This window comes from Tripterygium wilfordii, chromosome 5 (assembly GCF_013401445.1).
Source record: "Tripterygium wilfordii isolate XIE 37 chromosome 5, ASM1340144v1, whole genome shotgun sequence".
Lineage (NCBI taxonomy): Eukaryota > Viridiplantae > Streptophyta > Magnoliopsida > Celastrales > Celastraceae > Tripterygium > Tripterygium wilfordii.
In genome coordinates this window covers 1,001,788-1,023,191 of record NC_052236.1, presented here as the reverse complement: position 1 = coordinate 1,023,191, position 21,404 = coordinate 1,001,788, and the positions used below count along the sequence as shown (strand labels likewise).

General features: G+C 36.6%; 3 protein-coding genes across 4 annotated transcripts; 1 reads left to right on the top strand and 2 right to left on the bottom strand.

Moving 5' to 3' along the window:
- Positions 1 to 299: 299 nt before the first annotated feature.
- LOC119998166 lies at positions 300 to 10,106 on the bottom strand. Its single transcript, XM_038845404.1, has 10 exons — positions 9,783 to 10,106; positions 9,350 to 9,584; positions 9,123 to 9,209; positions 8,770 to 8,939; positions 4,440 to 4,573; positions 3,376 to 3,553; positions 2,678 to 3,272; positions 2,084 to 2,196; positions 1,239 to 1,482; positions 300 to 642 (listed from the first exon to the last, which is right to left on the bottom strand). The coding sequence occupies exons 1-10, from the start codon at positions 9,974 to 9,976 to the stop codon at positions 388 to 390; spliced, it is 2,205 nt and encodes a 734-aa protein (XP_038701332.1). The 5' UTR covers positions 9,977 to 10,106; the 3' UTR covers positions 300 to 387.
- A 1,341-nt stretch (positions 10,107 to 11,447) lies between these two features.
- On the bottom strand, positions 11,448 to 15,606 carry LOC119998949 (zinc finger CCCH domain-containing protein 48-like). Its single transcript, XM_038846430.1, has 8 exons — positions 15,533 to 15,606; positions 14,131 to 14,860; positions 13,549 to 13,734; positions 13,345 to 13,446; positions 12,836 to 12,985; positions 12,225 to 12,404; positions 11,855 to 11,952; positions 11,448 to 11,743 (listed from the first exon to the last, which is right to left on the bottom strand). Exons 2-8 carry the CDS (start codon positions 14,857 to 14,859, stop codon positions 11,611 to 11,613), a joined length of 1,578 nt encoding a protein of 525 aa, XP_038702358.1. The 5' UTR covers position 14,860; positions 15,533 to 15,606; the 3' UTR covers positions 11,448 to 11,610.
- Positions 15,607 to 17,572: 1,966 nt separating this feature from the next.
- On the top strand, positions 17,573 to 20,909 carry LOC119999062 (PHD finger protein ING2-like). 2 transcript variants are annotated; one of them, XM_038846568.1, is made up of 7 exons: positions 17,573 to 17,722; positions 17,813 to 17,884; positions 18,041 to 18,261; positions 19,203 to 19,266; positions 19,426 to 19,682; positions 19,785 to 19,823; positions 20,678 to 20,909. In XM_038846568.1, exons 1-7 carry the CDS (start codon positions 17,677 to 17,679, stop codon positions 20,786 to 20,788), a joined length of 810 nt encoding a protein of 269 aa, XP_038702496.1. In that variant the 5' UTR covers positions 17,573 to 17,676; the 3' UTR covers positions 20,789 to 20,909. The 2 variants fall into 2 exon arrangements, with proteins under 2 accessions (XP_038702496.1, XP_038702497.1); XM_038846569.1 differs by having other exon boundaries at positions 17,609 to 17,732.
- The last annotated feature ends 495 nt before the right edge of the window (positions 20,910 to 21,404 follow it).

Sequence of the window (21,404 nt, the reverse complement as noted above, 5' to 3'; positions counted from 1 at the left end):
GGGATCCTAGAGAAAAGGGCGCCTCCATCCTTCTGCCAGAACAAAGACTAAGCTAGTTTGAACTTTGAAGATAACAAAGTTTCTTAATTATTGTTTGCCAAGTAAATATTGCCATTCAAAATTAACTGCCAGTAAGTTAGCACCATGTGTTATAGTCTAATCGGTTATCTCCAGACTTAGGATATAAAGAATCTTGTCCGAAGTCGAAATTTCAACTCTATGCTAGTGGAGCGGGTTTACAGGTGCCTAGTTTGACCCGAGTTTGGGTTTAATGGGTTGTCCAAAAAACACGCTGATTAAAAAAAAAAATGTTCTCATTACAAATATATTTAATTGGAAGACATGGTTTTTGTACAACGAAATAAGATCTAAAGAGCTAAATGGAAGTCATCGTTTCTTTTTCTTATCATCAACAGGTTTCTTTTTCTTATTATCAATAGGTTTAATGAGTTGAACAGGAGCCGCAGGTACCTTGATCCACCACTCTCTTACTCGTCTGATCCACCGGCTATTGCTTTCTCTCCTGTACGGCATTTCCCTTGTGAACGCCTCTAAAAAGATCAAGAGAATTATGCATTTCAAGGGCAGGAACGCAATCATGGCCGCCACAAAAACCAGCGACAGAGCAACCATGTCTGAAGCCTGCACACAGACTTGAAAATTGAGAGAGTGTGTGATTTCTCAAAGCAAATTTAAAATCTGCTAATCACCTCAAGCCTGCAATCAGGAAGTGGGTATGTTCTACTCAATTTGTTTTAAAATTTGGACGATAAAAGCCAATAAATAATTTTCTTACAACTGGCAACTTTAAACATGCAACAAACAAATTCCAATTCACAACCAGAATTGAACAAGAGAACCCAGATCATGAAGGACTCTCATAACCAGAAGAATTCTGGGAGAGACATGTAAAGCAGTGACAATTCGATTCCTGGGAATACATTTAAAAGCAGTGAAAATATGCATCTGTTGTTCAATGGACATGAGAATGATATTTTATTACGTGTGGCTTTATCAATGGTTCTGGTACTCTAGCACTTATGCAATATGTATAAATGATGTTCGGAGGACGTAATTCCTCCCATAAAAAAGAACTTCAGATATCAAGAACTCTCTCATAAATTGCACTACTTGCATTGAGACAAATATATTTTTTTAAGACATAATGTGGAATATCCCTATCCAGTATTACTTAATACCGCAGTGTGGAAGTAAAGCAACCAAAGGAGGACATGTACCTGGGGAAGTACAGCGAACAAGAGAGCTCTTATTTTCAGGAGAACAATATTTCCAGCTTGAATCAATGCTTCAACTTGAGTAATACCTTCCTGTAACTTCAGCAGCTGCTGCACGGGATTTTGATTTGGTGGAGCTGTAACTTTAAAAGGTTCTAATGGCTTCCCTATTTTAAAATGCCTTCGCCAAAGCATAAGACCTGCGAAGCATATAAAAGTAGACGGCAATATATACTTGATCCACCCCCTGCACATCATAGTTGATAATTTCATTACACATCTCTTCGTTTGATTTAGCAATTTATTGCAGTGAATAGTTCACATGATGAAAAGTAGCAAATATCTGCTCACAGTCTATGCCTCCAGATGATTGAAGATGAGACAAGTGATTTTCTTAAAGAATGTGTGGTCCCACCTGGCATTTTTGGATCATTCAAAAACATTCACACACATTCTAATCCTTCCCCGTCTTCCATATGATGACTCAGTTTTCCTCTACCAAAGCTGCCCCTTAACCTTATTTTCTAGTCCAGTAAATCTCACCTCTGAGATTAAGACAGTTTGACAATTGGCATAGCCCTTTCTACACGAGATCTTACCATCCTCTATATCTATTCCTTTAATATGGTCTAAACTTTAAGATCCACAGCTCGACATTTGAGCCACAGGTCCATCGTTCTTATCGCATCTTCACTTCCCACCCAGGATACATATAGAGGCCAATGATATCAAACAGTTAAATTAATGTTCACAACTTATAGCATCTTCACTTCGGCGGGATAAAGAGGCTAATGATGTGGAACAGTTGAATTGATGCGAAACGGAAACTTCAACAGAAGAGGAATTACCTTAAAATAGAATATGAAGTCAAAACAAGAAACGACATTGACTTTGAAGGTTCTTCCCAAGACGCCAAAAATTCAAGATGGCTGGCTAATTTAATGACTGGAAATAGCAGTTCCTACAATGAACAAAATCAAAAGAATTTCATAAGAATATTCAAATTGACTGTATTTTCATTTGTGCATATTCATTACTACAAACTATGAACTTCTATGTGGTTGTCAATTAAATAAGTCATACAGAATGAAACATACAGAAACGATTAAAGAATGCTCAGTACACATACCACTGCATTAGGAACTAGATTTTAAGACAGCATTGCTTCATTACATAGCAACTATTCAAAAAGTACTAATTTGTTGGTTGCAAAAAATTTTCTTATGATCTAATCGACCAATCAGGATCTTTCAAAAGAAACATGGAAAATTTTCCCATCGTTGATTCTCTTCTGTATAAAAAGAAGAGACCCAACATTTTTAATATGATAAAAAATTCTGAGAATATAAATTAGTACTCTGTAACATTGACCTATTGTATTTTAAGTCATTTTGGTCCCCAAAGACATAATTTATAATTCATAGGATATTATTACTATCAACCTTCATGACCGCAACATTTGTATCAATCCCTTCCACCTTCACTTGGTCCACAGTCACCTTTGCCGCTTCTGCCTTTCCTGTGTCTGATATTGACTGTTTCACTGCCAACTCCAAAGGACTTATCTCACCAACACAGAAATCCCCAACTAATATTGTTTCTCCATCACTATCAGCATGTTTTTGTAAAATTAGTCCAAGTTGGTTAAGTGTCAGAAGCGCAACTGGCGACAATGTAGAGTGGCGTTTGACATATGCAGTCCCAGCACCATTACGTGGGGAAGCACTGACATTCAGAAGTGCCAAACGACTTGCAAGAGTTTCCAGGATAATATCTCCCCCAGGAAGAGTTTCAGCAAGATTAAAAGCAAGTAAAGTTTTGTACTGAGATGAAAAGAAGTGAAAATTTTCTCTAACAGCACGATATCGCAAGATGCTCAGAACTGCCCTGCCAATTACTTCTGCTTGTGGTGTATCCTTAAGATTCTTTTTTCTAATGAATCTGTGTGCATGCAGGACTTCAAGACATATATCCAACCAATAGTCCCTTCGACCACTTCCTTTGAACTCAGGAAACTCAAAGTACACGGGCTCAACCCTGCAAATACGATTGTAAAAGTAACAAACGAATATCCTGTAAGCCTAATTCAGGATTGACAAATTTAGAAATTCTATGAGGCATATGGTGAAAGATAACATACACAGCTGTTGACTTGTACATTACAGCTTTATCAAAGATACGAGCACCCAATGGTCCTGTCAATTCCTGTTTTATTACCTGCTTCATATCCATTGCCAGATCGTATCTTATAGGTTTATCATATAAACCAACTCCCAGTGATTCAAAGTACAGAGCATAATTGGTCAATGTTAAACGCCCTACACCAAAGGAATTTTATTAATATGAATACGGTATTATGTTGACATACTGCATCACAGCTGGCAAGATAAATTTAAACAAATCAGTTCATGACTAGTATGAGATGTTCAAGAAGATAAGCATGTACTTAATGGGTCAGCTAGTATGTTATATGTTGAGTTATATGCATGCCATAATGCTGTCTGAAGCAAAGAGTTATGCCAGGGAAAAGTAGCATATTCAATCAAGCTTGCAATTTTGCCTAAGCCTCAAGAACCATACAAAATTTCTAAAGCAACTTGGCTGATTGAAATTCCACCCAGTGTTAATAACAATGACATAAGTTTGTTGTTTTATAATACATTATAGTAATTGAGGTCCTCATTCTGGCAACATCCAGAAACAAAAAAGGGATATCAAAGCATAAAAAATTTAACATTTCTGTGGAATCAGAACTGGGCCATGGTTGGTATTGCAAAGTTCATGGGCTTAGATGCCCTAACACAAGCACTAGTGCACAATGTAAATAAACTTGAAATATTTCAGCATGTGTGCCATCTATATGAATCTGGACTGATTCGCACGATCAAACTTTTTTTCCCCTGGCAATTGGAGACGAAATCAAGTGCCGAGCATTAAACAATGACTATTGGTACAATAATTAGCTGTACTGATAAAATGAGGTTCTATAGAAAATTTCTGAAGTTACCTTTTTCCCACCCCAACGTTTTAATTATTTTGTTCTTCAAAAACACCACCTTGCAGAAATTTGTGCCACTTTTGGGCCTCAAATCAATTTTATCCCACCAAGCCCGAACAGCTCATAATGGTTCTAAATCCGACATGTCTTCTAGGTATTTAAGGTCATTATAACTGGAAACTCCTTTTGATAACACAGTGACTCACCAGGCCAAGCTGACATTCCAATATGTTGCAGAACTGGTTGAGTGGGAACTGTCCCATCAATGTCAAGAATGATCTCACCCTCAGCAAGCTGAAAACTAGAAAGTGCTAATGAACTTTTTGCAGATTTCACAACCCTGAAAAGAAGAAACACAATATATATGACCAATCGAGTAGTTAACACTTGCAAAGTCCAAATAATCGAGTAAAGATAAAACCTAGAAAGACATGGCAACATATAGTCATGCTTTACACCTTTTGTCTATCTTACACATGACTATGCAATCAAGTCTCAAAATAGAACATGTTAACTGCCACATTACACATCATGCAACATTTTTGCCACTTCTAGTGATAATTGGCAACAAATTCAATAGAGGGAGTCATCTAAAACCATATATGTAGATTGTAGAGAGCTCTCTACTAAAGCCAAGGCATATATGAATTTTTTTTTACGACTGCTCAGGATCGCCAAAGTTAGAATGAGGACGAAAATATCCAACAGTACTGGAAATACAGAACGAGGAGTTTGCAGAATGAAGATAATCATGCTTAATGCCAAAGGGTGCAGTGAATTACTAAAATCCAGAAATAGAACTGCTGCAAGGACATACTTGTTTTCGCATTGGTACTCACTTGCATGTCATGTAACAAAATCTGCGTCGCCATTAATTAAGCAAAGAAAATATTAAGCAGCCAACTAATTTTTAAAAGGGGTTGGATGTCCTAATATTGCCCAGCATCTGGGACACAACAAAGTCAGGAATTCATCAACCAAAGTCAGTCTTTACAATCATCTTCGCAGCAAAATGAATACTAAAGGAAGAGGACATCCAGTGATGCAGGAGGACCATTAATATAGGCTTTTATAAGTTAGTCTATTATTGGGTTAATTTTAAGTAAGTTTCTTTTAGTTTTCATACCAAGGGTATTGTCGGAATTTCCAGATATGTTGGAATTTCGAATTTAGTAATAGTTATTTGTTTTGAGAGTCTTTTATTAGGTTATTTTGTTAAGTCAAGTCCTAGTTATAATTGGAGTCATATTAGTTTACTTTTAGGAATCCTAGTTTTATTTGAAGGAAGTTTCTTATGTAATTAGGATTACTAGGAGTCTATATATATAGATGCAAGTCAAGAATAAATAATAATGAGAGTTTTTATACAAATTTGCTATAGGAGAGATACCTTAGACACGCTCGGTGAGAGACTGAGAGGAGAAGGTGAGTTTATCCAACCCTACCTATACAAATTTGCTATAGGAGAGATACCTTAGACACGCTTGGTGAGAGACTGAGAGGAGAAGGTGAGTTTATCCAACCCTACCTGAGAGATTCTGGGTACTTTTTGTTTGATTCAAAAAATTCAAGAATTTTGTTCCAGTTTCAGACCTGGGAATTGTGAATTTCTGTCCTAGGGTTCTTAAATTTTGGGTATAATTTTGGGTTAGGGTTTTGGTTGCTCAATCCTAAACAAATTCTACATCGGTAGTTTCAAAAACTACATCAGTTGGTATCGGAGCATGGTTCTGAGCAACCTACAAGTTCTCTAACTTGTTTATGTTAACAAGGAGTGGCCTACTTAGGGTTTTGAGACCGAGCTGATGACTAAACTGTTTTCTGAAGGGGAAAAACAGTTCGTAACACTGGAGTCTATTGCAGCGTCCATTAATTCTATGATAACAAGATTGGACAACAGTGAGCGCCGCTTTGCTAAGTATCGTGAAACATATATTGAACCTAGAAGGAATTTTGATGGTGCAGCCAACAAGTACATGAAGTTAGAGATACCAGATTTTTATGGTACTACAGATCCATGTCTTTACAAAGTGGCTAGAATCCCTAGAAGATTTTTTCAACTTCACAAAGTTCCCAGAAGAAGAGGGGGTGTTATTTGTCATACTGAAGCTCAAGGGTGAAGCTGGAGAATGGTGGCACAGAGTGGAAGCTGACTATAGGCGTGAGAGAGGGTTGAACATCACAAGATGGGAGTTGATGAAGAAACTATTACAAGAAAAGTATTCACCACAAAAATTTCACAGCAAAGTATATGGGAAATATGCAGTCTTGAAGCAAGAGTCTATTTCTGTATCTGAGTTCACACAACAATTCTACAATCCAAGTTCTCGAGGACAAGCTAAAGAGGAAGAATTTGCAGCTGTGGCAGAAACTGATTTCAGACAGCTTAGAGTAAATAAAAGTGATGCCAACACTGTACAATCAGCTACTTTTTCTGGACAAAAGATTGAACAAGAATGCACAAGTACAGAAATTGAAACTGATGACATTGGAGTTGAGGTGGAAAAGATGTTTACAAATGAACTATCGACCCAATCAGGCATCATTCCTCAAGATTTACTTGTTCAAGATGATAAAAGGGTGAAATTACTACGGACCAAGGCTGATTTTGAATTAGTAGACCTAGAATCAACTTACCAGCACATCATGGACAAGAACGATGCCACAGAAAAAGGAAGAGCACATATTGAAGCATTATTACAGCCAGCTGTTGATGCAGAAAAATCTTCAAATTTGCTTTACAATGAAAATCTACTTCAAGAAAGCAAGGCTGGTGAGGAGGCATATTTTGTTGGGGAAGAAATTTTGATGAGAGATATCATCGGACAACATTGTGTCATCCCAAAGATTTTCCAACCAGATCTTAGAATAAGTCTTAGAAGGTTGAAAAGTGACTTTTTGAGGAAAGAAGTGGACAAACCAGAATTGTTACCCATAACAGAATCTGATTTTAGATTAAGCTTACAAGAAAGTGATGACAAGTTACAGATGCTTAAGATGCAAGGACCTAATTTCAAGATTCAATCTGCCAATCAAATCAACTTGAAGGAGCCTATAGAATTTATTGAGTTTGTCATTCCAGATGAGTTTATTGGCTTGAGTGAAATTATGGACGACAAACTACAATTTTTGGAACTAACACCAAGAAGAACTAAGCTTTACAATGTTGAAGGTTATGAAGATTATGGTTGTGTGTTTTTGCTACTTCGACACTTCAGAATTCGAGGTCGAGTTCATTCCTACGGCTGGATTTGTGAAGATGAATTATGGGAACGAGCTAGCACCACATCAATAATTATTTCTCCATTTACTCGCCGGAGTCGAGTTCTTGAAGGAGAGAGGAAATTGATGCAGGAGGACCATTAATATAGACTTTTATAAGTTAGTCTATTATTGGGTTAATTTTAAGTAAGTTTCTTTTAGTTTTCATACCAAGGGTATTGTCGGAATTTCCAGCTATGTTGGAATTTCGAATTTAGTAATAGTTATTTGTTTTGAGAGTCTTTTATTAGGTTATTTTGTTAAGTCAAGTCCTAGTTATAATTGGAGTCATATTAGTTTACTTTTAGGAATCCTAGTTTTATTTGAAGGAAGTTTCTTATGTAATTAGGATTACTAGGAGTCTATATATATAGATGCAAGTCAAGAATAAATAATAATGAGAGTTTTTATACAAATTTGCTATAGGAGAGATACCTTAGACACGCTCGGTGAGAGGCTGAGAGGAGAAGGTGAGTTTATCCAACCCTACCTCAGAGATTCAGGGTACTTTTTGTTTGATTCAAAAAATTCAAGAATTTTGTTCCAGTTTCAGACCTGGGAATTGTGAATTTCTGTCCTAGGGTTCTTAAATTTTGGGTATAATTTTGGGTTAGGGTTTTGGTTGCTCAATCCTAAACAAATTCTACATCAGTAGTTTCAAAAACTACATCAGGGATCTCAACTCTAACACAAAATCATCTCAAATAGCAACCACTTGGCATCCGATACCAAGAAGCATCTAACTAAAGTTCATACAACTTTGATATTCATTAGCTTAGTTTAAGAATAAAAGCAAAACCCTAAACATCTAGTCTTGTTATTCCAAGGCCGGCACTCACAAAGCCTCTCCAAGGAAGGACAAACCAACAAAGTGAATAAGAAAGAAAATATAAACATGCAGAATGCCGAGTCAAAGAATATATGCCAAAAGATTTTATTACATGCAAATCATCTAGAGAATGAAATTTTCACTTCAAAGCCAAAGAAAATGGAAACCTTCATATATAGTTTCCTGGTCCAGTCTATCCTCAAAAGTGATCCTAGAAATCAATTAACCACACCAGCAAGCAATCTTACATCCCAGCACACAGCAAAATCCTCATGTCCTGGTGTACTTTTGCCCTCCCTCAACAAATTTAGGTGCCACATTGTCCAACAGCCACTACATCCATTTCACTTCTTATGCTACCAATGCCATCTCTGATCACTAATATTTCATACACTTATATAATAATCCTGTTCAGAAATAATAGAAACAGTGAGAAAATTGCATACTTGTCAAGGCTTCGAAGATATTTGTCGTATATGAGAAAATGAAGTCGGTGGCCTGACGAGCTTGTGAGTGCATCAAATAAATTTTCGACAGTAATTATATCTGCAACAGCAGCACAAACAGGGGCAATCCGCACAAAAGCCTCTTGGCCAACAGTTTTCTTGTCATCAACCTATGGAAAGAAAATAATGTTGTCAATACCAACAAGCCTTGAATCCAAAAACACACCTAATTTCATGATAACATCAACCATAGCAGGCCACAGGCTTGGGTAATATCATGATAATGTGCTGTATTCCTATAAAACAAAAGTGATACAAATTAGAGAAACAAATGTGATGGTAATGAAAAGAACCTGAACAGCCATGCTGGTGGAACTTGAATAGAATAGTGACCACCCTTCCTCATCCTCTACTTCTTGGTTACTGGAAGTAGGAGTTTCCTACAGTTTAATAGAAGTTAAAGCAGTGTTATGGCAAATAATTGAGAAGTCTAACTAAGCAATCAGTGAGAAAATCTCAACTAAAATAACTCCAATCATTTTATAAACACTATTATGTAACAATATATAGGTTTTCTAACTTTGTCTTGCGGCACACTCTCAACACTGGGGTCCTCCCATGCAAGCATCATGTCATATGTCAACCGACAAAACTCCTTGTCAATCAAATAATCCGGCCGTCTAGTCACCACATGTAGAGCTTGATATGAGCAAAACTCTAAGAGATTCCTAGCATACGTTAAAAGCTCCTTAACACTCTCCGGAAGCTCTATGTCAAAACGATGCTGCAACTCTTCAGTAGGGACTTCAAGGATCCTGCGACAACAGATAACAATGGCACAATATACATTTACGAAACTGCATTTTCAAGAAAAAAATTGGCAAGAATGCTTATCAAACTGAAGAAAAACAACCCTAAACATTGTGCAACGATGTATACGAAATTTTACAAAAATTGCGAGAAACAACAAAAAATTCTTCCATTCTGAACTCAATTCATTGATATACACATACTTGGAACAATGGGAGACGACGGAATTGGCGATGGGAGAGAGCTGAGGGATGGGTCTGGGTGAATTGACAGACGAATCGAAGCCGTCTTCGCTGAGGGAAGATTTCTTGCGCTGAAAGAGGGATTTGAAGGAGTTCTCATGAGCTTTCATGAAGCTCTCCAACATCCCCATCTTAGCCTCGCCCCCTTCATCCATTCTCGCTTCGTGTTCGCGGATGCAACAGGTTCTTGTGTCAATTCAAATGAAAAATCGGCAAGAAAAGAATGTGAATCTATTGAACTTCTGGTATCGAAGAGTCTTCGGTTCCGCGCCAAATGCCCTTGTAAGCGTTTTCCACGTATGGAAGCTTGGCTTGCCATTGGCAGGGTTTAAAAACCGGATTTGGAATCGTGCCGGTGGGCCACCTATAACCGGTTTAATCGGTTTGACCGACCGGCCGATTTGATTAATTAAAATTTTTGATAATTAATAATAAATTTTAGAAAATCTATAAATTTTTAGAAAAATATTAGAAAAATACTATAAATTAAAATCTATTCAAATAAAGTAATAACTATAATAACAACACTCTCAATCTCAAATTAAACATAATATTACCAAATTTAATTTTTAATTAGCAAGCATTCTTACAAAAAAATACAACATAACATTATAAATTATAAAAATCCAAGTTCAAATAACCATTTAAATCTCAATTAGGTTCAACTTTTATTCTTTTAAAAAAAAATTACTTACTTATTTTCATATTTATTTTATTTTTTTATCAAAAACTTCTCGATTTTGAATTTTTTCAAACCGGACAATCGGTATTTACCAAAAATCGATCAGTTGAATCGATATTTTATTAAATCGTATAGGTGACCCCTCCGGTTTTTGGTTCAATTGGTATTTTAAAACATGGTTTATTTAACATAAAATATTGAGATTTGAAAGAAAAAAATAATTATATTTCAAATGAAATATTAAAGGCATCACCCCTTTGCTTCGTGAAGGAGGAAAACATGCTTAACAGCTCAACCACGCGTCATAGGTTGATAGATAGTGCAGAATCTCTCTAGAATCGAATTGTATGGATTCGGATGATCTTGGGATTCAATTTTCAGTAAGAGCAAGTTTTTATAGGCATGCGCAAAGAAAAACTTCTCTGTATGCGTGGGTCTTTCAGTGATCCTAGTTTAGGCCCTAATAGAATGTCCAAAGAGATCCTGAGTTTGATTCAACTAGGAACAAATGTCTTTGTGACCAATTTTCCTATCGTCAGGTGAGAAACTTCCATGCACGCGGCCTGACAATCTAGTTTAAACTCACCTCGAATGTTCAAAGGACAAACTTATATTATATGTGCACGGGTTTAATGACCCTAGTTTAGGTTATATCGGCCTCTAAATGACAAAATTTATATTATCCATGTATAACTATATAATTAACATTAAGAAAAAAAAATCTAATTTAGTAATTTGTTGGTCATCCCAGAAGGTTAGGTTCAGACTTCAGATACACCATACATGACACGTCTTTCACAAATATATGGTTTATATTCTTTTTTAATATGCTATTGAGCCTCCATTAAGAGAAATTTCATTTACATCACAAAAATTATTAAGTTTACACCATTTTTTTTAATTTTTTTTCTTTACATACATATCAATATTTGAAGAGACAAACATACCCTTAAGCACTTAAGGGGGACCAATAAAGAAATTTATAATTCTATTAGGGAAAATATTCACATTGTTACAAAACTGGCGCTGTCAGCACCCAAATATGTATATGATACCACTTATCAATGGCAAATAATCTGTGCAATACTGCGGTTCTTAAACTACGAATCATGAACTCTGTCCACCCAGCTTCCATACAGTCAAATCTCCAGATGCGTCCCCGGTGAAAAATAGGTTATCAGGGCCAATCTGCATTGACCCAACTTCCCCTTTTGAGAATATCTTGCCTCTCTCTGTAAATCTACACAAAAACAAATGAAACATTAGGCAATGGAGAAAGCCAGGGAGATAAAAGACTTGTCTGCCAAATTAATCATAAACCAAAAGACTAGAATGTGGTTTTTGTACTCACGATGGTAGATCGAAGAGGCGAACAGTATTGTCCTTGCAAGAACATAATAAAATTGGTTTATTTTCTGTATCAACCATTCCACAAAAGGCCAGGGCTCCCTGCAAAAAACGACATGCATCGACAAATCAGTCAAATGCAAAAAAAAAATGACCAAAGATCATGCCACCGAGTTCTTTGAACACCTTATGGTACGATACTTCTATAGTTTATACTACCATCAACACATGATTTTATTTTGAACGGAAAGAAACAAAATCGTTTCATTACCATTATCTGATAATGTTAAAGGAAAACCAGAGCATGCGGAGCTTATAAACAAAACATACTCCAAAATACAGAAAAAAGGGTAAAAGTGAATCAAAAGACGTACATGTTCCATATCATGGGTGTATGCCACTTCCAAGATGCCCTCTTCAGTAAGATACCAAACATTGATCTTGTGATCCAATGAACAGGACAACAGAAACTGATCCCAACAAAGAAGAGACATCACCACATCACTATGCCCATTCAGCTTGTGGGTACACGTTAAAGTGTTGAGATCCCAGGCCTGAAAAAGGTAGGAATACACAATAATTATCACGCTGATGATTAGAAAAAAAAAACCCTAATAATCAGGGGAAAAAGGTTGCAAGTACACCAGCTAGGCGAGATTTATTCAAAAATAGTTGCTTCAATTATGAATGAGTCAGAACCAAATATGAGAACCTCCTATGCACAAGCACACATGAACACAGGCCAACATATCCATTCACGAATACTTGTTGTACAGAAAGAGAAAGCTGAATCATTAACAAGTTTGATAACTATGTTCACTCAATTAGTATGCAGACATAGCAGAATTTAATCAAGGTGTGTAACAACAATCAAATAGATATATAATATTAAGTACCTTGATGAAATTAATCAATATCTAATTCACACAAACCTCAAGGTGAAAAGAGAACATTAGAAGAGAGATTTCTGAGATAATCAGCTCACCCTTATAGTTTGATCCATGGATCCAGAATAAAGCCCCATGGCTCCAACAGTCAAACATGTAACGGCAGAAGTATGACCTTCCAAAGATGCAGCAAGCTGGAAAGGAGGATGAGATTCAGAACTACCCTTCCATGCTAAGATAACACCATCCTGCAAACAATTAAAAATTAAAAAAAATATCATTACTATGGGGGAAAAGAAACATACAAATATGCAAATGACTTCCTTCAGCTATTCTGAATCACAACAATCAGTTTAAGAGCCAGGATATAACAACGCGCAACACTGAAAAAGTTAAATAAAACAATTAATGCTTATAAAATACAGGATCTCCAAAATATCAATCAAAATTACATGTTAGAAATTTAGAATTTGGACTCAAGAACTTCTCACTTAGACAATTAGATAATAATATTCCACAGTGGAAGTCCACCGCAGCATGCAGAGTCAAAAACCAGAAGTTCATGCATGTAAAACAGCAGAAGGAAGAGGGATATCAAAGTTCTTGCCTGTGCCCCAGCAAAAAGAATATCATTGCCAACAGCTATGGCATAAACTTGCCCAACCGGTCCATTAAGACTGTACTCGACAGATGTCTGGACGTTCCAAGACTGCAAGATGAGCAAGACCCACTAGCTTAGAAGCAATTAAGTTATTGATAAAAGATAGAAATAAAACAATATAAACAAAGAAAATAAAAGAATAAATCTAACCTTGACAACATTCGGCAAGCCAACAAAAACCCATGAGCCTTCACTAATCAAGGACCCAATTTCATCACCGAGATTGATTGAATGCACACATTGACCAGTATGGCAATCCCAAATTCGTGCTGTTCCATCTTTGCCGCTCGAAAAAAGCTTGTCAGATCCAGATGGAAGTGCGACCCCAGTGACATTCTGCATACATAGATCAACAGTAAAACCATCATTTAAACAATCTTAGATGGACCATCAATCCAAACTCTCTAAAACTGCAGCAGCAACTATGTTTGTTGAACATTGAAATTTGAAACTAATTTTAAGCTGGGTATCATGTTTAGAATGCGAAGGAATAATATCGAAGAGAGAATCAAGGAACATATAAATAAGCATGTGGAAATAACAACATGACCCCCTCTCTTTGCTGAGAAATAATGATACAAAAGAATACAAATTTAAGAAACTTACAAAATAAAGACATGGGAAAAAAAAAGAAAAAGGAAGCTATAGTCAATGTCATGATCTCTTGAAGCTCCCACTTCTCCAAAAGGAAACAATGAAAAGCTAAAGGACAGCACTTATCAGACAAATTACCTTTTTATGCCCTCCAAGCTTTGCCATCATGGACAACCCATCACCACAAGACCATGAATGCAAGTAGTTGCACTGATCACCACTCATACAATTACCGGAGATCCAATATTTGCAGCTTCTTTCTATGGCATTTTCTGCTCTTGTATCTCCAGAGCCACTCAAATCAGTTGAAATTGATGAATTTTCAAGCCTGTAATGATTAAGACTTTTCCTTGGTTGGTCCTCAGTCAAGGTGTGGAGCTTCTTTATATTTCTGTCTTGAACAGAAGGCAGCACAGACCTATCTAATGCATTTTTTGTATTACCAGAGCCACTAACAGAAATTGAAAGTGATGAGCCTTTGGGGCTGCCATGATTAGTACTCTGCCTTGGTTGGCCACCAGGCAACATCTGGGGCTTCTTTGTGCTCGTGCCCTCTAATGTATTTTTTGTTCTTGCATCTCCAGAGCGTCTAACAGCAGTAGAAGGTGAAAAGCCCTTGGGGTTATCATGATTGGTACTCTTCCAAGTTCGGCCCTCAGTCATGGTGCGGGGCTTCTTAGCAATTTCGCCTTGAACCAAAGGCAGTGGAAGTTCTCTGTGCATGAACCTACAGGGGTTTTTCGTGCATTTTCCAGCTAACCAGAAGGAACAAGTGACATTCTTTGTTTGATTTGTGTGTTCTCCTAGCCGGTTAAAAACAAATCCTCCAGGCCTCCCAGTGAGTCTTCTTGTAGCAGTCACAGCCATACTATGGACAGAAATAAACCAAAAAAAAAAAAAGAACAAAGCTGAGCAGATAGATGCAGAAACTCTTCCTTCAAAGGAGACCAAAATCACGCAAAAGCCATGCCATCTGAACCAAAAACTTGGTGGCGTCTGCCCAATGCAGCCCAAACAAGTTTGGATTTCTTATATAGTACTAAACTAAGGGTGATTCTAGGTAGCCTGGCCAGAGCATCCAAAATAAGCCTCACCAGTTCCGAAAATTCAATCATAATCTCCAGCAATAAACCCTAACAAAACTCAAGGGCAGCCAGCTCGGGAAAACAGGAAATATCCTAAAATCCAGTGAAACTGTAGAAAAGGGGAGAATCGCAAGGATAATCATATGCACGAGATACTCAATACTCTTGATTCCAAACAGAATCCACTGATGGCAGCGATCATACCCAATTGACGATATCCAGAAACTCAAAAATCTTAACAAATTCCTAATCGCCAACACTCACAAAATATAAACAACACCAAATTTTCCTTCCTCCATCAAATCCTCGGGATAATAACATCAACCCAAAATTCCATCGGAGTCGATCAAAGGAGCCGATTTTAATCATCGTCGAGGTTTCTTGGAGATCCATTGACATAATATAAACCCAGTAATAATAACAAAAGAGAGACGCGTTTACGAGAAGAAACAAACCTGAGTACTCTCGGCTGCGAAGCAAACCCTAGAAAACAGCGAACAACAGAGAAACAGAGAGAGACGAACGTTGAAAATAAGGAGATCGCGTATGATATCCAAAATATTTGGGTTTATATAGTGAGTTGGTTAACATTATAAAACAAGCAATACTAATAAGACAATGATCAGCACTGGTTACATCCCATTTTTAACTAAGTATATTTCAATCTTAATAAATTCAATAAAAAAAATAATAATATTGAGTACATCATTTTTTTTGTGTTTTCTGAAAAATCACAATTTACACCCCACCTATTTCCTATTTCTTGTTTCCCTCTTTCCTCTGCTGCCTCAAGACTCTATCAACTATATTGCTTGAGATCCAGATCGACAAGCTACGATCTGGGACTAGTTGTTGATTGTTGATGCAAGAATTCAACAATCCGAAAAATGATAAGTGATTGATTTGAGTGAATTGGAGAAAAAATAAATGGATTTACGTGTTCGGTTTGGAGCTTAGGTCCACGGTATAAAATTATGAGTCATCTTATTATTTGATGATTATTACAAAGAATGTACACTAAAGATTGTATCTCTTAAAGGAAAAAATACCCCAAATCTCTAGGAAAAACGAGATCCCAATCCATTGTTGATTGTCTCTCTTTTATACTTATCTTGTGCAATTACGTCAGTTTACAGCAGTTGACGAGGTTTGTAGTGGTTGAGGAAGTTTGATGTATCTTTTGAACATAACCGTTAGTATATAACTGCTCGGTCTTCGGCTTCGTCCATCGACTATCTTCCTTTGGCCTTTTGGTCGGCTTTAAGGGTTGTATGTTTCTGTCTACCAGATGTTCGGTTCAATGTAAAGCATTGAGCTTACTGACCATGTCCTTATAGACTTATGTTTTGGTCTCATGTGTTGTTTTGGGCTTAAAAACCTTCCCTCTTTGGATTTAAGTTTTAGTCTAAGCCTTTTTGTATTTGAGTCAGGTCTGATTAGTTTTGACCCCTACATTGATCTCGACATAAAAAACGTAACATTCTCTGTGTTGTATCAAAAGAAAACATGTTTATTGACCTTTCTTGGGACTAATTGTTGCGATCGACAATATCTAGAGCACAAGAACAACAAATATCAGTCTAAGCAATTAATCATAAGGGAAACAAAAGGTTACAATAATGAAGAATCATATAGATTTCTTACTTATACCAACTGTGCTGCTTGAGATCCATATCGGCAAGCTACAATTAACCTTCGTCGTCGTCGAAGCTGCAGTGGACATGTCTCCGTCGAAGCGACTGTGGGTTATCTCTGTTGAAGGTAGGGGAAGAAGAGGAGAATAATTTTTGGGCAAAATGATAGGGTCAATGAGATGTTGAAAGATAGGGTTTTTTGTAACATTAATGAGATGTATTTAGTTACGTGGGGTTCAAATAGTGCTCATCTACGAGAATATGTATAGTTCGCTTTGGATTCAAGACATGTATGTATCATAAAAATTTATGCTTATAAATCACATCACTTAGTACTCTCCAAACGATGTGAGACATACTATATCTCAACAAGCAAATTGTGATCGAACTCGAAATTCATTTGTGTTACTTTAATAAGATTGACCCAACTATTTTAACAAGATTATCATGCTAGTTTGAGTTAACCAAATGTAAATATAAGTGCCTTCGGCAGTTCGGCATGTTTATGTTTGTGTATAAAAATTTTATATTTACTTTATTTCATAACAAAATATTAAGCATTTAGGAATATTCTTCACTTACTAATAATATTATATTAAGGAGTTTGGTTTTTTTTTAAAAAAAATGGGGAGGGGGATTCGAACCTTATTCATCAGGATGATACACACAATTCGTACAACTCTAATAAGTGACTCGGGTGTACGGGTTTGGTCATTTGGTGGAGAGATTATCGAAATTTTATTTAGAAATTTTATTTAAAAACTTATTAAATTATCAAACACCTTGGTTGGGTTGGGTTGAGCCGTTGGCTCGTTTACACCCCGGCTCACCCTCAACGGTTAAACCGTTAACCGCGCATTGGAAACGACGCCGTTAGGCTCAACCTCCGTATCAAGCTATCGAAGAAGCCCTAGAACCCAACCTATGTAGAAACACTCCTGGAAATTCTCAAATTCACACAGAAAATGGCAATCGCACGAACTGGAGCGTACGTTGACGACTATCTAGAGTGTATGCTTCTGTAATTCCCTCATACTTTTCTTTTTCTTTTTGACTTTTCAATTGGGAATTTTGAGCTTTGAATTTGAAATTCCACCATAGATGCAAGCACATTGCCTGCGGAGCTTCAAAGGTTATTCAATACCATTCGAGAGCTTGATGAACGATCGCACTGTAAGCCCAATCGGCACACATTTTATGCATAAATGTTTTTCTTTTTGTCTTGCATATTAGGGTTTTTAGGTGAGCTTGATTTGGTCTCTGTAAGATTATGTGTAATATATAGATACATAGATTGATTTCTTACCTTAAATATTTGGGGGTGAAAAGCAATGATAAACCAGACGCGTCAACAAACGCAGTACTGCTTAGGATTGGCTTCACAGAGCTCAAAGAGAGGAAATGGGAACAATTACAATAATAATTATAGTATTATTGAAGAAGAAGAGGCAGCGATTGAGAAAATGCGAAAGGATATTGAAATGAATCAAGACAGTGCATTGAGTTTGTGCACAGAGAAAGTTTTGTTAGCGAGGCAAGCTTATGACCTTGTAAGTCTCATATCTTCAATGCCATTTGATTGGGTTTGCTTTGCTTTTTTCTCCCTTTGGATAATGAATTGTTGCATTCTTGAAGTTGACGTGTTGTTTTTTATTGTGGTATCTATGATTGGTCTAGTTCTTTAATTCCAGTGGATAGTTTTGTAATTCAAGTTCTAGGTTTCAAAACAGTCGATAGCCAATAAATCAGTAGTAATATCTGTTACGGTTGGGAAGAAAAAATCTTTTCCTGAACCTGTACATGATTACTTTCTGGACTTGATATGAAAAAAATTATCATAATGTCATAGTGCGACGAGGGCCTTCTATGTAGGCTTCTGTAAGTTTTAGGTTAAACACTAAACAGCATGAGCAGAGCTCAAAAGCATACAATACCATTATGGTTCCTTGTTGGCTGACGAGTTTAGTCACTTGACTAACTTCCTATCTTAGTATAAAAAAGTTTACAATTATTTTGAAAGGGCTGTGCATTTCAAGTTTTTGAAGATTCATATGCTTCATTGTCAGAGATAAGTGGTTGGAACTAATCTAAAATCAATATGAAGCTCAAATTGTTTGCTGAAGGAACCAATCTCAAGACAAACTCTTAAAACATAGCTTATGAGGGGCCCTATTTATTTGTGCCCTTATGTCGAGCAATTAATCAAACTTGTATCAATTGTATATTTTCTCATATTTGGATGTCCTAAATTTTGGGCCATTTATGATTTATGACCTGAAGTTGAATTTCTTGCATGTTTTGGTTTCCAGCAAATATGTAAAATGGTTTTGCTAATTTTTCTCTATGTATGGTTCATGGAGTCAATTGAACAGTTTTTGAGCTTTTAATTTATATCTTTTTCAGTTTTCAGCTTCGCACACTGTTTTCTTCTATGGGGGCTATCATAGTTACAGCTGAAAAGATTCGTGTGTGTTCTTTGTTTTTCTTCCAGATAGATAGCCATGTAAAACGACTTGACGAGGATCTGAACAACTTTTCAGAAGATCTAAAGCATGGTATGAAAGACAAACCCAGAATTGTTCAGCTATGCAAGTTATCTCCCATGTTGTTTCTCTGTTATATTACAACAACTTGGCCTGTTATTATTTCCTCGTAAAACGTTCCTTGTAATTTAACACCTTTTTTTTTTTTTCTCAATTACTTTATTATATCAGAGGGAAAAATAGCACCTGATGAGCCGGCAATTCTTCCGCCATTGCCTATAGCCCCTAAAATTGAAAAATGCAAGTCCTTCTATGGAACTCCTCAGCCAAAGAAATTCGATTTTAGGGATAGGGATTGGGATCGAGAGCATGATAGGGATTTTGAGCTCATGCCTCCTCCAGGAAGCTATAAGAAGGAATTTTCTGCCCCAGTAGATGTTGATCAACCCATTGATCCCAATGAACCTACCTACTGCGTTTGCCATCAGGTGCTGACCTTTTGTCCGCTAGTTTTTCATGTCTAAATTGTTTTTGTTACTCTTCTGGAAACCATGAATTAATAAAATTGTTTATATATTGTGAACATTTAGGTATCATTTGGAGACATGATCGCCTGTGACAATGAAAATGTGGGTCCATCTCTTTTGCTCTATTTATTTATTTCTAATGTATGTTCACTGCCTGTGTATCTTCTATTTCCATTTGCATTTATGAACACACATGTACCAGATACAAATTGAAGTATGGGAATGATATTTCTTGAAAGGAGGAATACATCGTTACGTTTGTGCACAAACGTCATACAGTTCACACAGCTCATTGTTACGGTGAAAGGAGTATTATTTAACTGGTTTCCTCTATACCTGCATGAGCCATATGACAAGAAATATAGACATTTTTCTATTGGATGCTGCTAGTCCTTGTTTGTAAAGCCACTTTGGCTTGTTTTGCTGTCTTTTAAATTTTTAATAATACCAGGCTCCTACAGGATATCATAAAAGCTACATACAGGATGTCAGAGGGTTCAGGGTACATGGTTTTGACTAAGCAGTAAAGTATGAGCATGTTACATGTGCTTCTGCACCATATTGCACTTGCTAATGATGGTTTTATATATCGTCAAAACAGCATCAAGTTTATCCCCAGGTCTTGCTCTATATGATCGTTTTCTTGTTAAAAGTGTCAGAAGTAGCCCAACTGGTTATATCCACTTCAGCCAAAGGCGTGTGCGCTTGATTGGCCCAAGTTTAGGCTCAACTTGGCTGTCCAAAATAAGCAAGCTTGGTGGTGTCGTTCTTGGTTACCCAAAAAAAAAAAGTGTTTTGGTCACTGAATTTGAGTCCATATTTCATATTTTTTGCAGTCTTGTTTTATCACAAATTATCCAAAAGGAATCTTTACATTGTATCAGTTCATTGATTGGTTTTTTCTTTCTTTTGCTGCTGGTTCACTTCTAATTGGCCTTATATTTGTTAATGGGCAGTGCCAAGGAGGTGAGTGGTTTCACTATGCATGTGTTGGGCTGACTCCGGAGACAAGATTCAAAGGGAAGTGGTATTGTCCAACCTGCAGATTGCTTCCTCACTGTCGATGATTCTGTATATTACAACACTTTTGCTTTGGCTTGTTCAAGTTTCAGATTATCTTTCTTTAGGGGGAAACGTTGAAATAGTCGTTACTGTGATTTGATCATTCATCCAGTTCTATTATACAGGAACACACGGGATGCATATATCGATTCAAAATGATGTGAAGGAGGTTCAATGGTATAAAGGGCCTTACTTGAACGAGATTTCTAAAAATTCGTATAACAGAGATGGTTGCAGGAGTCTTATCTGGTTTTGGTAAAACAAGGTTTATCTAACCGACATAGGCCCACCTCTAGTGGTGGATCCAGTGTTATTTTACCAATGAAATATGTAGAGCCCTGAATTTACTACGTCTCCAGTATTGTCATTTTCAGTAATCAATGTGTAGATAACGATACAGTAATGAATTATACCAAGGTCTCAATGTACCAGACAATAAGTGCCCCCAATAACTAAAATTTCGGTCTATCACTACTCAACCCTAATTAAAAGAAAACAAAAGAACAAAAAGGTGCAAGTCCAAGATATAATAAATGGTTAATTAACAATAGGTCAATCAAAACAAATTTTGATTGTAACATGTTCACTCTAATTCAAATTAACCCATAAGATACATAAATA

What these genes read in the sequence shown, in the direction of transcription:
- LOC119998166 (XM_038845404.1), bottom strand. Translation starts at nt 9,976, where the DNA reads ATGGATGAAGGGGGCGAGGCTAAGATGGGGATGTTGGAGAGCTTCATG. An exon ending in AGAGTGTGCCGCAAGACAAA is followed by an intron (nt 9,210 to 9,349) that starts GTTAGAAAACCT and finishes ATTAAACTGTAG; the next exon opens with GAAACTCCTACTTCCAGTAA. An exon ending in TGGAATGTCAGCTTGGCCTG is followed by an intron (nt 3,554 to 4,439) that starts GTGAGTCACTGT and finishes CCTTTGGTGTAG; the next exon opens with GGCGTTTAACATTGACCAAT.
- LOC119998949 (XM_038846430.1), bottom strand. Translation starts at nt 14,859, where the DNA reads ATGGCTGTGACTGCTACAAGAAGACTCACTGGGAGGCCTGGAGGATTT. An exon ending in GCTTGCCGAATGTTGTCAAG is followed by an intron (nt 13,447 to 13,548) that starts GTTAGATTTATT and finishes CTCATCTTGCAG; the next exon opens with TCTTGGAACGTCCAGACATC. An exon ending in CCATGGATCAAACTATAAGG is followed by an intron (nt 12,405 to 12,835) that starts GTGAGCTGATTA and finishes TACCTTTTTCAG; the next exon opens with GCCTGGGATCTCAACACTTT.
- LOC119999062 (XM_038846568.1), top strand. Translation starts at nt 17,677, where the DNA reads ATGGCAATCGCACGAACTGGAGCGTACGTTGACGACTATCTAGAGT. An exon ending in GCTTGATGAACGATCGCACT is followed by an intron (nt 17,885 to 18,040) that starts GTAAGCCCAATC and finishes GGGGGTGAAAAG; the next exon opens with CAATGATAAACCAGACGCGT. An exon ending in CCTACTGCGTTTGCCATCAG is followed by an intron (nt 19,683 to 19,784) that starts GTGCTGACCTTT and finishes GTGAACATTTAG; the next exon opens with GTATCATTTGGAGACATGAT.